Below are 21,257 nucleotides of genomic sequence, written 5' to 3' on the forward strand. Positions count from 1 at the left end.
CTTCATGCTTTTTACACGTTGCTTGTACTATATTTTCTGTCAAGGTCCAAAAGAAATTGAGAAACAAATGGCTCTGCCTTAGACATAGAATAAATCCTTTAAAAAATCTACCGAGTTAAATAAAAGGAATTTAATGAGCAGTGAGTGACACAGCCCTTAAGGGTGACTTAGTTCTCTTTTTCACACACATTGTTTTTTGCTGTGACATGGTTTTTTTATATATGGGTAATTGAAAAGGAGAACTTGTGTTTTTTAATTCTGTATATTTAGAGGAAGTACCAGTTCTAAGTAAATATGACATGGTCTAAAGCAAGGGTGGGCAATTATTTGGGGCTGGAGGACCACTTAGGGAGTTTTAGTCAGTTGCTGAGGGCCAGGCCAACACCCTCCTGGCCCACAATAGCTCATCAAAACTCCCTAAATGGTAGATCAGAAGGCTGGTCCAGGGGTGCTGGACAAAGCTGGTAGGCAGACTCTCCAGGGGAACTGGCCTGGGATCCACGTGGGCAGGGCATGCTCAGCCAGACAGATGGTTTGGGGCCACCAGTATCCAGGAGCGGGGCCAGGGGTGGGGCTAGGATCACGGGGCAGCGACAGAGCAGGGCCAGGGCAGAGCCACAATCGGCTCCGCACACAACGGATCATGACCAGCCTGACCCAGAACGGGGGCAGAGCACGTGCCATGACCCAGCCCCCGCTGCTCCTGCCCCAGCACAGGTGCACGTGGGCAGCCGCAGTACAGCATGGCAAGGCCTGGCAGCGCAGGGTGGCCTAATTTGGCCGCAATCTTTTGTGTGGCCTGTGCCTGAGCCGGGCAGGCTGAGAGACCCACTGCAGGCTGGATAAAATCTTTGGCAGGCCAGATCTGGCCTGCAGGCTATATTTTGCCCACCCATGGTTTAAAGTGTTACTGTAATTTCAAGACAACCTGTGAAATGTTAACAATCTTAGTAGGTACAAGCATTCCTCGCATCCTTTCTTAGAAGAGAAATGTTGGAAGCAGAACGATATCTGCTAGGTATGTCTATAGTCCCTACTGCTACAGTATGTGAACACATCTATGGATTTTATTCTTGGCATCATGGTTAGGTTCTCAGATTTAGGCAGAACAGAGGAGGCAATGGTATCTTTGCTGTCCCAAATCAGTGTGTCTAAAAGAAAAACAAAACAAAGAACTTCTCTTAGTGCCGGATTTTCCTGTCACTCTTTGGCATCACTTTTACACCTTAACATAACAACAGAGTGTCTGAATATGGTGAGACCACGCTTCATCTGTGTATCTGCAGATATAGATACAGTATCCAAGTGGCAATTTCTGTGTGTGGAAAAGAAAAGTGTGCTGCTTTCCCTTTCATTCTCTTACCCTGCATACCACTGTCTCAGTATTTTTGCACAGCCTTTTTGAGCAAGACTGGAAATACTATGAAGAAATAATTCCCACCTCCCACCCATGCCTATACATTTTCAGAACAAATGGCTCAGACCAAATTTGAGCATGCACCCTGCAAATCTCACAGCTAAATTTAATGTTCAGTTTACTCTCAAGCATGACAAAGTAGAAAGGTTGCCACTTTATTCAATAGGCCTGTTCCCTGATTGTATTCAGTCTCATCTCCATACTTGATTAACAAAAGAACGGAAACATTTTACCCTCCAAAACACTGCAGAAGTAATGTTGCTATGGGTAAACTACAGTTTTGTACTACTCCTGCATCAACAGGACTGCAAAACCTCAAAGGGAGGGCCAGTTCTGTTCTGTCTTTCACTTAGAAAACTGCATTTAAAGCAGTAGGGTTGTAAAAACATAAGTGAGCAGAACATGCAATTCACTTCTAGGAATACTTCAGGCCAGTGGTGCCCAACCTTTTCATCCTATGGACTGGATGAGCGGTGTCAGGTTGTCTGCATGCTGGATCTAGTCTGGGAGTCTGGTCCAGCGTGCAGTGCCAGCCCAGCCAAGGGCTGATCTGGCTGTGCGAGGCCAGGGCACAATTCAGGCACATGGGTCCAAAAGCCAATCTCCCTGTGCAGAGCCAGCCCTGGAGGGACTGATCCAGCTGCAGGGAACTTGGAAGTAGAGGAGCAGTGACAATGTTAATTGCCACTGCTCTCCAGCTAGACCCATCGGGAGCCCCACAGGCTGGATGACATGGCTCTCTGAACCAAATCTTCCCTGCTGGCTGGGAGTTGAGCCCCCCTATTTTAGGCCAAGGTGAAAGATATCTTAGACATAAAGTATCCAGCTTGACTCTTGAAGCCTGCAGGCTTACAGGAATAAGCTTTCTTGGAAAAAACTGAGCAGTTTTAGTCAGGTATCCCTGAGATGGCATTTATAGCTCGTCCAGTGTATTTTTTCTTTTCTTTTCTTGTGTCCAGGGACTGAAATGTGTTTCACATGCTTCTTCAGACTCTCTTCAGATAAAACCTTCACTTCCAGTGTAACCACTTGCATTCTTGCTCCTTTCAGAACTATAGGTTGAGTAATTATGGCACAGAAGTTTCACAGAATTGTATAGAGCAGTGGTATTCAATCTCTGGCCTTCAGGGAATATCCAGCCATGAGTCTGTATCATCTGACCTGCAGGTCTCCACCCAAGTCTGGAAATTTAGCTGAGCGGAAGCATTTGCAGTGTTAATTGCTGTTCCCTTGCTGCCAAGTTTCCAGACCCATGAAGATTTCTATGGATAGGAAGACATGGCCCTGCATGCTGGATCATGCTGGCCCATGGTGGGGGTGGTGCGCAGAACCAAGCCAGAGTATGTGGCCAATTGTGGCTGTGGGGCTAGTCTAAGATATCCAGTACATGCAGTCAAAGGCAGCGTGCAGGGCAGGGTGACCCTGTGTGCCAGCCCCATGCTGGATCAGGTCCCATGCCACCCACCTGGCCAGAAGTTTGAATCCCATTGTATAGACCAAGGGTGCTCAACCGCCCCCCCGCCCCATGGGACAGATCCAGTTCCCAGAGTCATGTCATCCAGATCATGGGGCTCCCCAGGGGCCTGAAAATTCGATGGTGGGAGAGCAGTGGCACTGCTCCCTGGCTGCCAAATTTCTGTGGGGAGCCTCTGGATAGCATGACCCTTCATATTAGATCAGGATCCAATCCTGGTGTGTAGGGGCAGTAGAGGGACTAATCCTGGCATATGAGAGACAGCCAAGGCCATGTAGGGCCCAATCCAGGTATGCAAGGCTGGGCAGGGGCAACACAGGACCCAGTCCTGGCACATGGGGGCTGATCTGGTCTACCAACTAAGCCTATACCATTCATCTGGCCTGCAGGACCAAAAAGGTTGAGCAGTGCTGGTATAGACAAATTGTCCTTGCCACTGCTTTGAGACTAACTAGTAGTAGTAGTAGTAGTAGCAGTAAAAAACAAAAAACCAGTTGGAGATCTTACACAATTTCTATGCAGTTTTGGAAAAGAAAATTAAATCCAGTTAAGTGCACACTTTCTTCGGCTGCTTAGTTGAATGCCTGTACTGCAATGCGTTTCCTAGAACCACAGAAATAGCTAATCCTGCAAGGTAGTGAGATGAATTTCCTTATAGTTTGAACTTATACCTTGTGTAAACTTTGGACTCACTTCCAGTAAATCACAAGTACTTTGAATGAAAAATAAATATTTACTATTTAGTCTAAGTCCTTTAAACCTTACTGGAAATGTAAAGGCATCTCTTTGATTCCTTTATCAAGGTGTACTCAGAATACCTTTCTAGATATCTTAAATTAGCACTCTGTGTGTTCACGTGCTCACTATGGTGAACTTCAGATATGATTACTAAGAGAACTACTCATTGTTCTACCATTTAGAGCTAGATTCACAAAAAAATTAGATGCCTAAAATGGGTCTTAGACACGAGTTAACATGTCTCAGTCCAAAATTTGGATCCTCAAAGTCCTATCAAACATTTGACAAAAGTGTAGTATTGTTGTAGCTGTGTTGTTCCTTGGAATAGACAAGAATGTTCTAGTACCATTGTACTGTACAAAGCATTGGTAAGACCTCATCTAAAATATTATGCACAGCTTTGGTTACCAGCATTCAAAAAAGATTAACTTAAACTGGAACAAGTTCAAGGAAGAGCCACTAATATGGTTAAAAGAGTGGGGAATTTTTCTTACGAAAGTTTAAAGGAGCTTTGCTTGTTTAATGCAGCAGTAAGGGAAGATATGACCTCTTTTTACCAGTACAAAAAATGAAGTGAATCCTAGGGAAAGTAAAAAGCTTTTTAGGTCAAAATGCAATACCAGATAAAGGTCAAATGTTTACAAAGGGTTACAGATTAACTTTAGATTGGGAATTAGAAGATTTATAATTACTGGTGTATGTGATGTTAGAGTCATGTGTTTTCAGTCCCCAGATTAAGTGATAAAGGTAGCTCTTGTAGTGTGGAAGTGTTTGATAATCTCATGTCTCAGAGATTTTTCTAGTTGCCACTTGGGGCCAGGAAGGAATGTTTTAACTTAGTGAATACTACTGGCTACCATGGGGATTCCTGGGGGAGGGGGACTTGACTCAGGTGTGCTGGTGCTCCTGTCAGAACTAGAAAATCCTGAAGCTCCTGCTAGAAAGTCTTGCTCTGATGCTCAAAGTCATGCCAGTCACCAAATCTGGGATCAGGCAAGATTGACACAGACTGTGGGTGGTGGGGAAGGGTTGCCTGCCTCTGTAGTGCAGGGCATGGTCCCTTTCCTAGGATCTTCTCAACTATTTTTTATTTCAGTGGTAGGGCATTGCCAGTACCCTATGGCATTTCATAGGGCAGTTGTGTTCCAAGTTTTGTTCCTTGTAGTTGTAGGTGAGAGTTCAAAGGAATGATTTGGGGGGGCTCCTTCAGTTCAGGAATGCCTGTTAATGCAGGGGCTGGACTGAATGGCCCAGAAGGCCTTTTCCAATCCTACATTTCTTTGTTCCTATGTGAGAAGCAAGGTATTTCTTGGCAATATCTTTTACTGTACCAAATCTTTACTGGGTAAAATGCCCTTTGTCAGGCCTGGAAGAGAAACTGATGCAGCCAATATACAGGGGTCTACATAAATCACAAGGGGACTTGCCAATTTTTGCAGATTGATCAGAGTGGAAAGATTTAGCAGATTCCATGGTCATTTCATGGTGGCCCACCTTGGCGCTGATTGATGGAGAGGCCCCAAGTGAGGGGGCGGAAAAGATGAGGGGGAAGCGACCATCTTGATTGCTGACTGCACTTCATGTGGCCCCGTTCCTTGGCACCGATTGGTGGAAAGGCCCTAGGATAGGGATGGGATGAGGGGGAAGCTACCATCTTGATTGCTGGCTGCATTTTGTGTGGCCCAGCCCCACAGCACTTATTGGCAGAGAGGCCCCAGCAGGCCGTAGCAGTCATCTTGTCTGCTGCCCTTTATGCCACCCCACCAGCCAGCACTTTCCCCTCCTGGCAACAAGGACCTCTGACTCTGGCTGAGGAGCCAGCATTTTATTTTTATTAAGTTTTTTGTTGTTGTTGATTTTAAAAAAATTGCAGATAATTCCAGATTTCACAGTTTCTGCAAAATCCTTGAAACTGTGATTTAAGTAAGTCCCTACCAATACATTCCAAATACTAGGTACAATGATTATTTTTGTTTAACACATTATGTCAGTGGTTGGCAACCTTTTCAGGTTGTGGGCCAGAATGACCCAGGTCAAGTCAAAGGCAGGTGGGTGAGTGAGTGCTAGGACTTATCCCCTGCTGCCACTGTTGCTTCTTTCTGTAGCAGCATGGAGAGAGCTCCTGCAGCCACCACTTCTCACCATAGTAGCATGGAAAAACTAACCACCACCAAAGCCCCCTGCCACTGAACACCACCAAGGCCCCATGTCACAGGTTGCCAAGGCACAGGTTGCCAACCTCTACATTATATAATAAAAGTGATCATTTCAAAAGGGAAGAAGGCAGTAAACCTATGGAGCCAAAAGAAGTTACAAGAAACAGTTACTAGTTACTACAAGAGGCACAAACAGAAGTGATGATTTTTGCCCAATCTGGCCCCTGAAAGCACTCTACAGCTGTGACCAAACACAAGTGCATGGCTGCAGAGCACTTTAAAAGGGTCTGATCCCACAAAAATCTGAACCTTCATTGCATAAAAGTTTGGATGATGATGCTCCAAAACCAAGTGTCTTCAGCAACTTGTGTCTCAGCTGCTTCCCAGCCCTGGCACTGTTTTCAGAATGGGAGGTGGGGAAAGGGAGGGAAGGAAATTTGGTCTGGGTTTTTCTCAGCCAGAGCTGGAGGGTGAGGCAGGTGTATTAGAGACCCCCAAGGTGGGGGTACTTCAACACACCAACCTCACCTTCTAGTGCAGGCTGGGGAACCCCCAGAATGAGCTCCCTCTGCTCCCTTTCCCCCCTCCTATTCTGAAAACAGCACCAGGGCTGGGAGGGGCGCTGCTGGGGGAGAGTAGCTGCAGGGTCCCAGCTGCTCTAAACAGCAGCTGAATTCCCCAACCCCTGGAATCCAATGGCAAACTTCTGTCTGGTATGGGGGATCATTGTAACTCATAGTGCTTCCTGCAAAGTGCCATGAGTTACAATGGGGAGCTGCTCTTCTGTCTCTGCCTTCTAAGATGACTAGTATTACTTGTTTGGGAGGTATGAGTTTGAAACACTTAGAAATTTTCTAGTAACCAGTCACCTGGACAGATAGCTACCACATGTAGAGGGCAAGAGTTAAAATATTTAGAGGTCTTTATGCTGCTAGCAGAAGCACTCTAGTAGGTTGCCTCTCACACACTTCTTTCATGGAGATGTGTTCTTATTTTCTGAAATCAAAGCTATCAAGGCTGAGAGCATGCTTTTTTCTTCTTACACAGACAGTGGTTACAGTATATTAGAGGACTTTCATTAAGACAAAGGTAAGACTTTTGACTTTGTTTAGACCCATAGTTCTCAACCTTTTTAGACTCAGGGCACCCCTTCATAACTTCAAAATTTAGTGGCACTCCATTTAAAAAAAGCTAATATAAATATATTATGAAGATTAGCATATAAACATTATAATAATATTACTAATCAGCATGTTATTAATTGACTAGATAGTTATAATTATCTTATGTTTGCCTTACTGCCACTGCCTCTATGACCAGGTAGAACTGTGCTATGCACCTCCTCCAGAGCCTGATTGGGAAGTGGCTGTGGCAGGAGCGCACACTCTTGCCATAGCCCTTCCTCATTTGACCCTACATGGTGTCTCCCAGAAACAGAGGTGTGTGCGGCAGGTGAAACTAAAAGCGTGTTAGATCTGAACTGAGAGGTGCAGTTCTTTCCTGGCAGCCGAAGATAGCTATTCCCAGTTTGGCTGCAACATACCTCCTGAAAATGGAGGGCCTCTCATAGCTAGCTCTCTCACAGCTCTCTCTCCCAGAGCTCCAAAGCACTCCTTTTGAAGTGGACCATTAATGGGCACAATGTAAATCTGTTGCACAATGTAAATCTGTTGCAAGGTAGAGAATGAACTGGAGTACTCAACTGCTAGCTGGTCAAAAGATCCTTCTTTCACTGTTGTGAGAGTCCTATATGTATCACTTCCTAGTTGCTGACTGTAACATGAAATTTAAGATGATCTGGAAATGCTGTTAGAGCAACTTCCAGGCTCAAAATATCCAAGGAAGGGTATTCTGTACCCAAAAGCTAATATAATTTCTCTCCAAACTACATAGTTGTTCCAAAAAAGATTCTTCCAATCAATTCCTATTTCTTACATATTATCTAAACCATCACAGCTGCAACAACCTTACAACAGTATTGGAAACCTGTGGGAAACTGTTAGAGTGATTTGATGTAAATGCATTAAGAAGTTTTGTTTTTGGAAACTTCACTCATAACTTTAATCAAATGAGGAAACACCTCTTCAAACAACAAACCAAAGTATACTGTTAGCATAGTTTTCACTTCATCTTTTTAATGCTGACTGCATTTGGTTTTTTTTTTTCCTTTCAAACAGTCTGGATTTCAGCTCACATCCCTCTCAAACAATTTCAGCTGCAGGTATGAATCTTTTCAAAGAGATCCTGCCTAGAGTAAGGAAAATCCTTTCCAGTGCTACACTTTCAGATGCTCATGCTTTGCTCAGCCTCATGCTGAAGGAAGATGTTATATCCAAGGAATATTACCAGACTTTACTCCATGAAAAAGACAGAGAAGACCTAGCTAGGAAGATCTCTCTCACCTTTGTGGAAAAATGGGATTTGTGTTTGAACACCTTGGTTCCTCTGTGTTATTTAAAACTGTGCAATAATAAGCACCAAAGTACCACAGATGGTGACTCATCTCTAAACAGGGTCCTAGCTGGTAAGTCTGCTTTTTATTTTATATTTGTAAAAATCTACTTTAAAGATTTTTCCCTTTTTAAATATTCACTTTGTTTTATAGTGTTTGATATGGTACAATGATAGACATGCAGAGGTTTCTTTAAACCAACTGCATCACAGGGAAGCTACATAGACATCAGCTTTCAGAATTGAGACACATTAAAACACTTCTTATTTGCACACCTTTGTAGGAGCAAAGACAAAATGTGAGGTAGGCAGAGGAGGACATTATGGTGAGGGTAAATCTTTTCATGATGCACAGGTTGCCATTGGTTTGAAGAGCATAAACCATTGGTTTGAAGAGCATCTCATTATGGTGGCCCATAATGACTTAGTGACACAGTGTTAGCTCCATCTCCTGTGAGCTTGTAGCAGGTCTCCCCTACATTCATGACTGGGGTAAACCCAACAGCTTCCTTTAGAGAGAAAGCACTGCAAGTTTAAGAAGAGGGGAAAAAGGGTGCCTCTCTATTTGTGGAACCCAGGAGTTTCAGGGAGTCGGTGACTAGTAGCAGGAGGCAAAAACAGAGGCCCAGTGGTTCTGGCAAGGTCAATGGATTAGATCTTTCAAGTCTGACCTACCACAGGAATGACATGGTAAAAGATGCAAAATGAGAGTTGCCCCCAACCTGTTGTCTTCTACTATAATAAGGCTTAGGAAACCTGGTTAATAACATGTTAATAAGAATATCCAGATTTTTCTAAGACACATTCTTTCCAGACACATTCAACTAAAAGGGAAAAGCAGCATTTGATGAAATACTGGAATATGAGTTCTACTGCCAAAAGGACCTTTGCCTGTGAGTGAACTGGTTCCCTATCAAGGCATGGCTTTGGACATTTTTACTGAGGACAGGGTAAGCATGGGTAGAAACACCAGCTGAGAACAAATAACTAAGAAGGCTGGAGTAAAAAGAACCAACGAGGCAAAATTCTTACCTTATAGATTGCCTGTGAGAGAGAAAATACTAAGATTTCAATAGGAAATGTTTGTGTCCAATATACATGCAGTCAGACCGAATAACAATTAGAGAACCTACAGTAAATAAAAGAAAAGGAAAATCTAAACTCAGCTATGATGGGGACATGTATATTCTGGTTTCCTTTCTTTAACCTTTTTTTAAATAATTTCACATCTATTTAATTCTCAAGTGGTAGCACCTAAAATTCTCATTCAAGGATCCAGGCCCATCTGGCTCTGTTTCTACTCTAGAGAGCTTGCATCTGTTTGAGATGCAAAAGGTAGGAGAAATGGACAAGTGAGGAGATGCAAGTAACAAAATGAACATCTTTTTGTACAGTAAGTACTAGTCTTTGTCATCTGCCTAGCCATTGTCTGTATTAGAATCACCATCTCTGGAATTCTTAAGTGCAAGTTAGGCAAAGACCTGGCTGGGATGGTTAAGACAGGGTTGCTCCTGAATGAGCAGGGCATTGAAATAGATGACTTCCTGAAGTCTCTTCCAGCCCCATTTATCTATGATTCTGTAATCTGCTCCTCCCCTATTTTTATTAAGCAGCAGAATGATAGAATCTACTTCATCCAAAAAATTCCCATTCTTTCACAGAGTGGGCATCCAGTTCAGGGGAAGCCAATAGAATGCACAGAATAGGTGTATGAACTATAGGAGGTGATTAAGTGAAACTAAATAGAACTTAAGGGAAGACTTATAAAAAGATATGATTTAGAAGTATTTCAGAGATGCAGTTTTGGGTTTGCCGGGGGTAAAACGAAGAATCAAGAAAGACAAGATTATTATATATGTAAAATAGGAAATTAAAAAGATTAGGATAATATAACATTAGCCAGATGACTGACACTCTTTTTACATTACCCTATAAGGAATTCCTATATGTTTCATAATACCAATAAGACAGGACAGTTATTGAAACAAAGACAGATAAATGAGAGAACAATAAGTAATTGTAGTTTAAATTATTCTCCAGAACTTGCTGACCAGTTAGTGAAGGCAAACAACTAAGTAACATTAGGGTGAAAATATTTAATTTTTAGGTATATAAAATAGATATTTTAAGCATCAAGCTGAAGTTTGCTCCTGGGCCATGGCAACTGATATCACTGTTAAAGTGCAAACTCCCCAAGCTATCCTGAAGCTGCAGCTCACAGGAAGCAGGAGTCAGAACTATCCTACCAGTCAAAACTATCCTACCGGCTGTTTCTAGTTTCAGATAAGGACGCTGTTGATGTTGCGTGCCTGAAAGTGGAAGCTCTTTAACTGAGCAGAGAGAGATTTTCAGATATCAAGAATACTACAGTTTCATTGCATGGATGAAATGGTGAAAGCCAGGCCAAGGGCCAGAGATCCAGGGCTGCCCCTTGTCTCCCTGCTTTTAATATTTTTCTTAAATCATGCCCGCTAATGTATGTGTAGCTGACCTGAAGTGGGAGTCTAAATGCATTGCTCTTACTATCAGGAGCAGGTTTTCAAGTCAGAAGATACAGGGATGTACAATCCACTTGAAAATCACATTTCTTACTGGCAGACAAGGTTCTTTGAGTAGATGTGTGATGTCTTTTATTAGACCAACTAAATAGTTGGAAAAAATGTTCTTTGCAAGCTTTTGGGCATAAACACCCTTTTTCAGGCATAGGGAAAGTTTGTTGCTCTTTGTGTGCTTTCCTGGTTCGAATAGAAGCCAAAATAGAAGCCAAAAGCCAAGGCTGCAACGGCACTCCAACTGGCTACTACTATCAAGGATAATAAAAAGTCCTTTTTTAGATATGTGGGGAGCCAGAGGAAAAGCAAGGGCAACATTGGACCCCTGCTAAACCAGATGGGACAACTGACAACCGATGCCCAGGAAAAAGCCAACCTACTAAATGGGTACTTTGCGTCAGTCTTTCACCTGTCCCTTGGGAAACCCCTGCCCATTATGGGACAGGGAGGTCCAGGTGAAGGAGATTCACTGCCCTCCATCAATGCTGACCTCGTGAAGGAACACCTTGAGAGGCTGGACACCTTCAAGTCAGCCGGCCCTGGTAGTCTACACCCCAGGGTACTCAAGGAGCTGGCTAGCATCAAAGCTCAGCCTCTGGCACGGATCTTCGAGAATTCCTGGAGCTCTGGTGAACTGCCTGAAGACTGGAAGAAGGCCAATGTGGTGCCTATCTTCAAGAAAGGGAGGAAAGTGGATTCAGCAAGCTACAGGCCCATCAGCCTCACCTCTATCCTGGGGAAGGTTTTAGAAAAGATTATCAAAGAGGCCATTCTTAACAGACTGGCCGATGGCAACATCCTGAGGGATAGCCAGCATGGGTTTGTCGCGGGTAGGTCTTGCTTGACCGGTCTTATTTCCTTTTACGACCAGGTGACATATCACCTGGACAAGCAGGAAGAGATTGATGTCATATGTCTTGACTTTAAAAAAGCCTGCAATCTGGTATCCCATGATGACCTCTTGGCAAAACTGGCTAACTGTGGCCTTGGGTCCACCACGATCCACTGACTGGGGAATTGTCAGACCCAGAGGGTGGTGGTTGATGGAAGTCAATTGTTGTGGTGCGCTGTGACCGGTGGGGTCACTCAAGGCTCTGTCCTTGGACCTATTTTGTTCAGCATCTTCATTAACGACGTAGACATGGGTATCAGAAGCGGACTGGACAAGTTCATTGATGATACCAAACTTTGGGGTAAAGCATCCACACCTGAGGACAGGAGGGCAATCCAGGCTGACCTTGACAGGCTCAGGAAATGGGCAGATGAGAACCTGACGGTGTTTAACACTGAAAAAATGCAAGGTTCTCCACCTTGGGAAGAAAAACCTACAGCATGCTTACAGGCTCAGCAGTGCTATACTGGTTAGCATTGCGGATGAAAAGGACTTGGGGATCATGACTGACCACAAGATGAACATATGCCTTCAATGTGATGCTGCAGCTAGTAAAGTGAGCAAAACGCTGGCTTGCATCCATAGTTGCTTCTCAAGCAAATCCCAGGACATCATTCTTCCGTTGTACTCGGCCTTGGTGAGGCCGCAGCTGGAGTACTGCATCCAGTTTTGGGCTCCACAGTTCAAAAAAGGATATGGAGAAGCTTGAGAGAGTCCAGAGAAGAGCCACGCACATGATCAGAGATCAGGAAAACAGACCTTATGACGACAGGCTGAGAGCTATGGGCGTCTTCAGCCTGGAAAAGCACAGGCTCAGGGGTGATCTGATGGCCACCGATAAGTTTATAAGGGGTGTTCACCAGGATCTGGGGGAACATTTGTTCACCAGAGCACCCCAAGCGATGACAAGGTCTAACAGTTATAAATTCTTCCTAGACTGTTTCAGGCTGGACATAAGGAAGAACTTCTTTACTGTCTGAGCCCCCAAGGTCTGGAATATCCTGGCATTAGAGATGGTTCAAGCACCTACTTTGAACACCTTCTAGATAAATCTGGATGTTTAACTTTCTGGGATCCTATGACCCCAGCTGACTTCCTGCCTCTGGGGCAGGGGGCTGGACTCGATGATCTTCCGAGTTCCCTTCCAGCCCTAATGTCTATGAAATCTATGAAAATGCAAAACGCAGGTCTGTGTGGCAATGTGTGGCAGTAAGGTTCAAAGGGAATGGGAGACAATAAGTGTGAAAAGATAGTTGGAAGGAGGGAAGGGAGAGAAGGTGATAAAATGTAGCTGGTAAATGGTAGACAGGTTACCTGGGGTTATTAGATGGCAAGCAAGTTATAATGTGCCATAAATCCAATGTCTATATTTAGTCTATGATTTTTTGTATCCAGTAGATTTATGAAATGAAGTTCATAGGCTTGTCTACGAAAGGTGTTTTGTAAATTCCCTTTGAGTATTAGAACTGAGAGATTGAAGAGAGAGTGGTTATCTTGTGAAAAGTGTGCACCCACAGGTAATTGGGGATTTTTGTCTTTGATAGATTTTCAGTGTGATAGATTTCCTTTTATATGGTGGTTTGTATTTTACCATTCTGGATATTGATCATAGTGCCTAAAAAGGAAATGTTGGTGCTGGAGTATTCAAGAGAGAGTCTGATTGGTGGGCAATGGTTATTGAATTTGTGATGAAATCAATCAGAGACTTCAGGTGTTCAGTCCAAATGATGAAGAGTTCATCTATATATCTTAGGTATAGCATGGTACAGTTCTTGAGGAATTCTTTCAGGTAAGCCATAAAAAGGTTGGTGTATTGTGGGGCCATATTGGTATCCATAGCTGTGTCCATGGCCTGAATTTCCATCACAAATTCTAGAACTATCACCCATCAATCAGACTCTCTCTTGAATAGTCCAGCACCAACATTTCCTTTTTATCCAGAACGGTGAAATATAAACACCCATATACAAGAAACCCACAGACCAGCATACATATATACATAGAACCAGCATTCAACCTAAACGCACTAAGAAAGCTGTAATATTCAGCCAAGCCATTCAATACCACTGAATTTGCACTGAGGAGAATACCCACAATCTTCACCTCACAAATCTCAAAAGAGCTTTCACACAACAAGGACACTTCTCCAAAGAAAGAGGTCATATTTTTGAAAGAGCCACCCAGATACCACATGAAAAACTGCTGCAGTACAAAAAGAAAATCCCTATAAATCACGCACCATTACTTATGAGCTACTATTCTTCCCTGGAACCTATATGGAAAATCCTCAAACAACTGCAACCCACACTAGAAACAGACCCAATTCTTAGAGATCTTTCCAGAATGATCCATCCTAGTCTTTAAACAAACACTGAACCTTGCCAACCTCATCACCAGAAGCAAACTTCCTATGGCCCAAAACACACCAAGTGGATCTAGACCAGGGGTGGGTAAAATGCGACCTGCGGGCCAGATGCAGCCCACCAAACCATTCTATCCGGCCCGCGGGGCCCCTACAAAATTTAGAAAATGAATATTTATCTGCCCTGGGCTGCCTGTCATGTGGCCCTCAATGGCTTGCCAGAACTCAGTAAACGGCCCTCCACCCAAAAGAATTGCCCGCCCCTGATCCAGACCATGCCAGGACAAAACATTTAAAACCTACCAGCAACTCTCCACCACTCCCACAATAACCACACCCTGCAGCAGAACCATCATCATTTCTGGCTCTTATACCTGCACCTCCAGAAATGTGATATATGTCATCCAGTGCACTAAATACCCTGATGGAAAATATGTAGGAGAAACCAAACAACAACTGCATAACAGAATGAGCGCACACCAAAAATCTATCAAAGACAAAAATCTCCAATTACCTGTGGGTGCACACTTCTCACAAGACAACCACTCTCTCTCCAATCTCTCCATTCTAATCCTCAAAGAGAATTTACAAAACATCTTTTGTAGACAAGCCTACCAACTTCACTTCATAAATCTACTGGATACTAAAAATCATGGACTAAATATAGACATTGGATTTATGGCACATTGTAACTTGTCTGCCATGTGATAACCCCAGGTAAACTGTCTGCATTTTACCAACTACATTTTGTCACCTCCACCCACAACTACCTTTTCACACTTATTAGCTCCCATTCCTTTTTAACCTTACTGCTACACATTTGCACTTTAACAGACCTGCATTTTGCATTTTGATTTCTATTCTACCCAGGAAAGCAACACAAACACCAACAGAATTTCTCTATGCCTGAAGAAAGGCATTTGTGCCCGAAGGCCTCCAAAGAATACTTTTTCCAACTATTTAGTTGGTCTAATAAAAGATGTCACATCAACCCAAATAACTTTGTCTGCCTATGTTCTTAGACCAACATGGCTCCAACCAACATTTCTCACCTGAGCATTTGTTATAATTTACTGCTTGTGTTGCAATAGTAGAAGGAATATTTGTATGTTTGATGACAATTTAAGTAAGATGCATCTCCCTTTTTTTCCTCCATATTTAGTTTCTTATTGTATGGGTCTTTCATATTGCAAAACAAAAAAAAAAACAAAAAACCCACAGGAAATAGGAAAACAAAAGCACAGACAGGCAGGGAAAGTTATGGGCTGCTCCATCCTGAAAGCAGAGAAATCCAGGACAGCCTAAGGGCCAAAAGGGGAGCACATAAAAAGTGGAAACAAGGTGAGATCACTAAAGATGAATATACCTCCTCTGCTCGTACTTGTAGGGAGGCAGTTAGACGGGCCAAAGCTACCATGGAGCTGAGGATGGCAACCCAAGTAAAAGACAACAAGAAATTGTTTTTTAGATATATTGGGAGTAAAAGGAAGGCCCAGGGAGGAATAGGACCACTGTTAAATGGGCAGAAACAATTGGTGACGGACAGGGGGGACAAGGCTGAACTCCTCAACGAGTTCTTTGCCTCAGTGTTCCTAAGCGAGGGGCACGACAAGTCTCTCACTGGAGTTGTAGAGAGGCAGCAGCAAGGCACCAGACTTCCATACGTAGATCCTGAGGTGGTGCAGAGTCACTTGGAAGAACTGGATGCCTTTAAGTCGGCAGGCCCGGATGAGCTCCATCCGAGGGTGCTGAAGGCACTGGCCGACATCATTGCAGAGCTACTGGCGGGAATATTCGAACGCTCATGGCGCACAGGCCAAGTCCCGGAGGACTGGAAAAGGGCTAACATGGTCCCCATTTTCAAAAAGGGGAGGAAGGAGGACCCGGGCAGCTATAGGCCAGTCAGTCTCACCTCCATCCTTGGCAAAGTCTTTGAAAAAATTATCAAGGCTCACATTTGTGAGAGCCCAGCAGGACAAATTATGCTGAGGGGAAACCAGCACGGGGTCGTGGCAGGCAGATCGTGCCTGACCAATCTAGTCTCTTTTTATGACCAGGTTACGAAACGCCTGGACACAGGAGGAGGGGTGGATGTCGTATACTTAGACTTCAGGAAGGCTTTCAATACGGTATCCCACCCCATACTGGTGAACAAGTTAAGAGGCTGTGACGTGGATGACTACACAGTCCGGTGGGTGGCGAATTGGCTAGAGGGCTGCACCCAGAGAGTCATGGTGGATGGGTCGGTCTCGACCTGGAAGGGTGTGGGCAGTGGGGTCCCGCAGGGCTCGGTCCTTGGACCGATACTCTTCAATGTCTTCATCAGTGACTTGGACGAGGGAGTCAAATGTACTTTGTCCAAGTTTGCAGATGACACAAAGCTATGGGGAGAAGTGGACACGCTAGAGGGCAGGGAACAGCTGCAAGCAGACCTGGATAGGTTGGACAAGTGGGCAGAAAACAACAGGATGCAGTTCAACAAGGAGAAATGCAAAGTGCTGCACCTAGGGAGGAAAAATGTCCAGCACACCTATAGCCTAGGGAATGACCTGCTGGGTGGCACGGAGGTGGAAAGGGATCATGAGCCGGCAGTGTGACGAAGCCATCAAAAAAGCCAATGGCACTTTATCGTGCATCAGCAGATGCATGACGAATAGGTCCAAGGAGGTGATACTTCCCCTCTATCGGGCGCTGGTCAGACCGCAGTTGGAGTACTGCGTGCAATTCTGGGCGCCGCAATTCAAGAAGGATGCGGATAACCTGGACAGGGTCCAGAGAAGGGCCACTCGTATGGTCAAGGGCCTGCAGACCAAGCCCTACGAGGAGAGACTAGAGAAACTGGACCTTTTCAGCCTCTGCAAGAGAAGGTTGAGAGGCGACCTTGTGGCTGCCTATAAGTTCATCACGGGGGCACAGAAGGGAATTGGTGAGGATTTATTCACCAAGGTGCCCCTGGGGGTTACAAGAAACAATGGCCACAAGCTAGCAGAGAACAGATTTAGACTGGGCATTAGGAAGAACTTCACAGTTCGAGTGGCCAAGGTCTGGAACGGGCTCCCAAGGGAGGTGGTGCTCTCCCCTACCCTGGGGGTCTTCAAGAGGAGGTTAGATGAGTATCTAGCTGGGGTCATCTAGACCCAGCACTCTTTCCTGCTTATGCAGGGGGTCGGACTCGATGATCTATTGAGGTCCCTTCCGACCCTAACATCTATGAATCTATGAATCTAGCACTTTAATGTTAATAGTAACTAGATTCCAAGATGATTGTATTCCTCAGACTCAACTCCTCCCCCCAACCTTTTTTTTGGGCCCTTCCATTGGCTGTGATTCAGCCTGGGATTTGGTAGCTAGAGTACAATGTTCCAACTGATGTGACTGCCAATTAATGCAAGTTCTGTTTACAACAAATATCAGTGCAATATAACAGTGTCTAACACCTGTCATACTGTGCTTGTACAAGATTGTATTAGCACAAGACGCATGCGTGAAAAAACTCAAAGCAAATTAATTTGGCACAGATCCTGCTACAAATACTTTCACTTCCAGTTGCCACAAGATGTGAATACATGTTGAACTGTGAGGTAAGGAGGGTCCTCTGATCTTACTTTATTTTTGTTGATGTAGTATTTAAAACATGTGCTTTTGGGGCAGAGTTGAGCTGAACAGAATTGTAACTGGACTGTTCATGGGAAGCTGCTTAGGAAGATTTTTGGGAATCGATGGCATTTCTTTCATCCCATTAAGAGCCTGTATTAGAGCTCAGAGATTATCTAATGCTTCATTGTATAATACATTGAAAGATTTTTTGAGGAAGGTAGGAGAGGTCAGGGAAAATTTGCAGAGGGTCTCAGCTCTTCTCAGGCTCTGACTGTTAGAAGGGACTTCCTCTTACTTTTCACTTTTGGGATTCCCCCACCTAGATCTTTCCATTCTGCCGTTAATGGTTTGCTGTCAGTGCCCATAAGAACTAGCTAGCAGTAGCAACCCCAGATATTGCACTTGAAAAACAGAGCAGTGTGGAAATAGGAACAGACCAGTTTCTGCAGGTCAGTTTTCTCTGTAAGTCTTGAGTTTAGGGCTGCTGCATGTCTGGGGCAAGGTGTCTGGATTTTGGAAAGAGAATAATTTAGTATTCTGAATGCTATTGCCTTATTTGCTTTGGATGGGATCCTGGTTACTTAGTTTTGTATTTGTATTAGCTTCAGTTTTGTATTAACTTATTTCACCTGATGTAAAATTGTATGCAACTCCTTTCACAGGTGCATATTTGTGTGTGCGTGTGATATTCTGTGTGCACATTTTTCTGCCTTTGTGTGAAAGTTAATAATTGATGAAAAAAATGAAAATGACATCAGCAGTTTGAATGAAGTTAGGATGAAACTTTGGATGTTGGCTTATTTCCATGTTGGCTGATGTGCAGGTTGAGGAAATCAAGGTTTCTGTTTTCTCTTTTGAGGAGACTAAATTTCTGCTTGGCTGGGAGAGCACCTTTAAGCTGTAATATGGGCTCCTGCTAAGAGGCTCCAGGTTCTCGGTTCTGACTTGCCTGTGGAACCCCCCACATTTTCTTTTTATTATTCTAACATTAAAATCTGGACTAATAGTGGTGTAACAGATGGAGCAAGAGACCAGAGCCCAACATGCTTTCTGGAGATGCTTCAGTGACTTTGACTTTGGGGAAAAACTTCTGAGTTTTTCTGCCTGAGCTAAGGTAGGCATTGTAATACAAGGAGACCTGCACAGAAGTTATTAAAGAAACAAAACCTAAATATACATAACTCTATACATGTCTAAAGGAGAATTTGGCAGGATAAGGAGAAGTCTTTGGCTAAGATCACCTTCACTCCTCTTCCTTAGGGCTTACCAACCCAACCGGCAGTACTACCCAGAATGGGAAGGGGTCTTCCAATGCTCTCTGTGCTCTCCATTATGTATTGCCAGCCAGTCACTTTCCAAAAGTGTATATGAAATTTTGAAAGTTAAAAGGGCATTTTTAGAATGTGATTTGTGTTTCTTGTGATTAGTTATAAAAGTACTGCAAATAGACGGAGTTTGCACAATCGCATGTATTGATCAAACACATGTGAGAGGCAAGGATTTCTTACAGTGATATCTTTTATGGAACCAACTATGTAGTTGGGATCAAGTCAGACCAGCTTTCTCATACAAGACATTCTTCACCAGGTCTCTGATCCAACACAATCAGTGTATGTATTAGAGCGCAGAAATAGTGTGGATCAAGTGTCTGTGGTGTTTTTTAGTCTTTTTTTTCATTTGGATACATGCTAAACTGTTTTGAGTCTTAAGCATTACTACAGTTTATTTCATTCAAAGGGCTGCTAAAAGTAAAAAATCCAACTTAATTGACTAGCATTCAAATTAGGACTGTCAGATGCTGAGTAATTCTTGTGACGAACATAACCATCCATCACTGAAATATATTGACTTGATATATTGGATATATCACTAAATGTGAATGTGTAACAGACTGTAGTAAGTGATATATTGTATATATATTGAAGTGATATATTGCATTTTCACAGACCTGCATTTTGCCTATTGGCTTCTAATCTATACAGGACAGCACCCAAACCAACAGCAGACTCTCTCCAATGCCTGAAGAAGGGTGTCTATGCCTGAAAGCTTGCAAAGAACAATTTTTCCAACTATTTAGTTGGTCTAATAAACAATATCACATTTACCCAAAGAACCTTGTGTGGTTGAAGTGATAGACACACTTTAGACTATTAAAGGTAAAACCCATCTGATTACCAAAAAACCTGCAAGAAAGGGACACATCCATTTAATAAACTGTTAACACAGTTTAACAAGACTCTGCAGACTAAAAGGCAGAATTACGCTCTGAATGTTGCCCCCCCACCCTCCATATTTCCTCATAGGATGCAGCTGTTGTACATTGCAGGGCAGGGTCTGGAAACTGGTATTTCCTCTGCCTATTATACTGTATCTGTCCTGTGGCCGCAAGACTTTAGTTTGTAGTTTTGCTATTTTAACACCACACATTTTCTCTTAATGTTCTGACAACATGAGAAGTCTGGAATAATGGCAACATGAGACTCTGGTGTATAGTTCAAATTATTGGCAGGAAAGTGGCACTCAGAATAAAGCATTAAATGGCCAAAGGCCTGCATATGTGCATATGATTTACCAAAAGCTTAGCTTAGCTTTCCCTCAAAGGCTAAGTACCTCCAGTTGTTTGAGATCTGGTCCACATAGCTGTTAATCTGTTCTCTTGAGCAGTGTCTTGAAAATCCACTTCCTCTTCCTTTACAGGCTTTTGGCTCCTGTTGTGCTTCATTTTAACTTTCCTGTTGTTTGGTCCCCACTGTCCCCACCCACATATGCTGGGCTTCTCCTCACTGTGAAGTCCTGAAAAACTCTGTTTAGCAATAGGTTAATTCAGCAGAAGAAATAGCATGTGTGGCTTTTACTGTAACAACAAAGTACAAGCTCTGTTTTCTAACCCTCTGTCTTGTTCCTGTTTCACATGAAAGTTCAGTTTACTCTCCACTTTCAGTTAGTCTGTGTTGGGTCAGATATTAATTTCAAAAGCTTTATTGTGTTTCTAAAGAGACACGTAACATAAAGAGTCCTTTGTGCATGTTTAGCCTACCAACCTATGTACACTCAGTTCGGTTCTGTTGACTTCTGCAGCAGGAGGCAGGGAGGACATGGCTGTTGGCCACAGGGCTGCTAGGCTCCTCATGCGGTGTTACCCATGGCTCTATCACATACTAGGCTCTGTAGGGAACTGCTAATAGTTTATAACATTTCTACTTGCTTTTCAAAGTTAAAATATGGTGGGGAGACGCAAGATTTTTGGCTTTAAAGTTGCTTAAAATACTTCTCTTTTGAGTGGTTTTATACTGAACCACATTGTGGCTGCCTTTTTCTGTAGTATCTTAGGGCCCTGTCACATGTGACATGTGACACATGTTAAACGTAGAACATATTTTGAGCAGTCTTACTATAATGCTTTCTTACTATAATGCGGCATAAGCTGCATATGTTCTACTTCAGTTACTGGATCCTACTGCACTGCACCAGAGCCAGCTGGAGACTCTGGGGCAGTCCTAGGGCTAGGGCAATAATCAATTAATTGTTGGTCTCAGCCAGGGGACTACACAGGAGCCAGGTTAAGACTTTATCTCCATGGAGCATCTTCATCACTTTATCTCCACGGAGCAAACCAAC

The 21,257-nt window shown here is 43.5% G+C and overlaps 1 protein-coding gene across 1 annotated transcript in view; it reads left to right on the plus strand.

The window, feature by feature from the left end:
* Positions 1-7,974: 7,974 nt before the first annotated feature.
* CIITA (class II major histocompatibility complex transactivator) overlaps positions 7,975-21,257 on the plus strand; it is a 59,746-nt gene continuing 46,463 nt past the window's right edge. Inside the window, exon 1 of the mRNA XM_019494589.2 lies at positions 7,975-8,309. Coding sequence (XP_019350134.2) covers positions 8,009-8,309 — 301 coding nt within the window. The 5' untranslated portion in view covers positions 7,975-8,008. The remainder of the gene's footprint in view (positions 8,310-21,257) is intronic.

The sequence above is a fragment of the Alligator mississippiensis genome, chromosome 13, assembly GCF_030867095.1.
Source record: "Alligator mississippiensis isolate rAllMis1 chromosome 13, rAllMis1, whole genome shotgun sequence".
In the NCBI taxonomy this organism is placed as follows: Eukaryota; Metazoa; Chordata; order Crocodylia; family Alligatoridae; genus Alligator; species Alligator mississippiensis.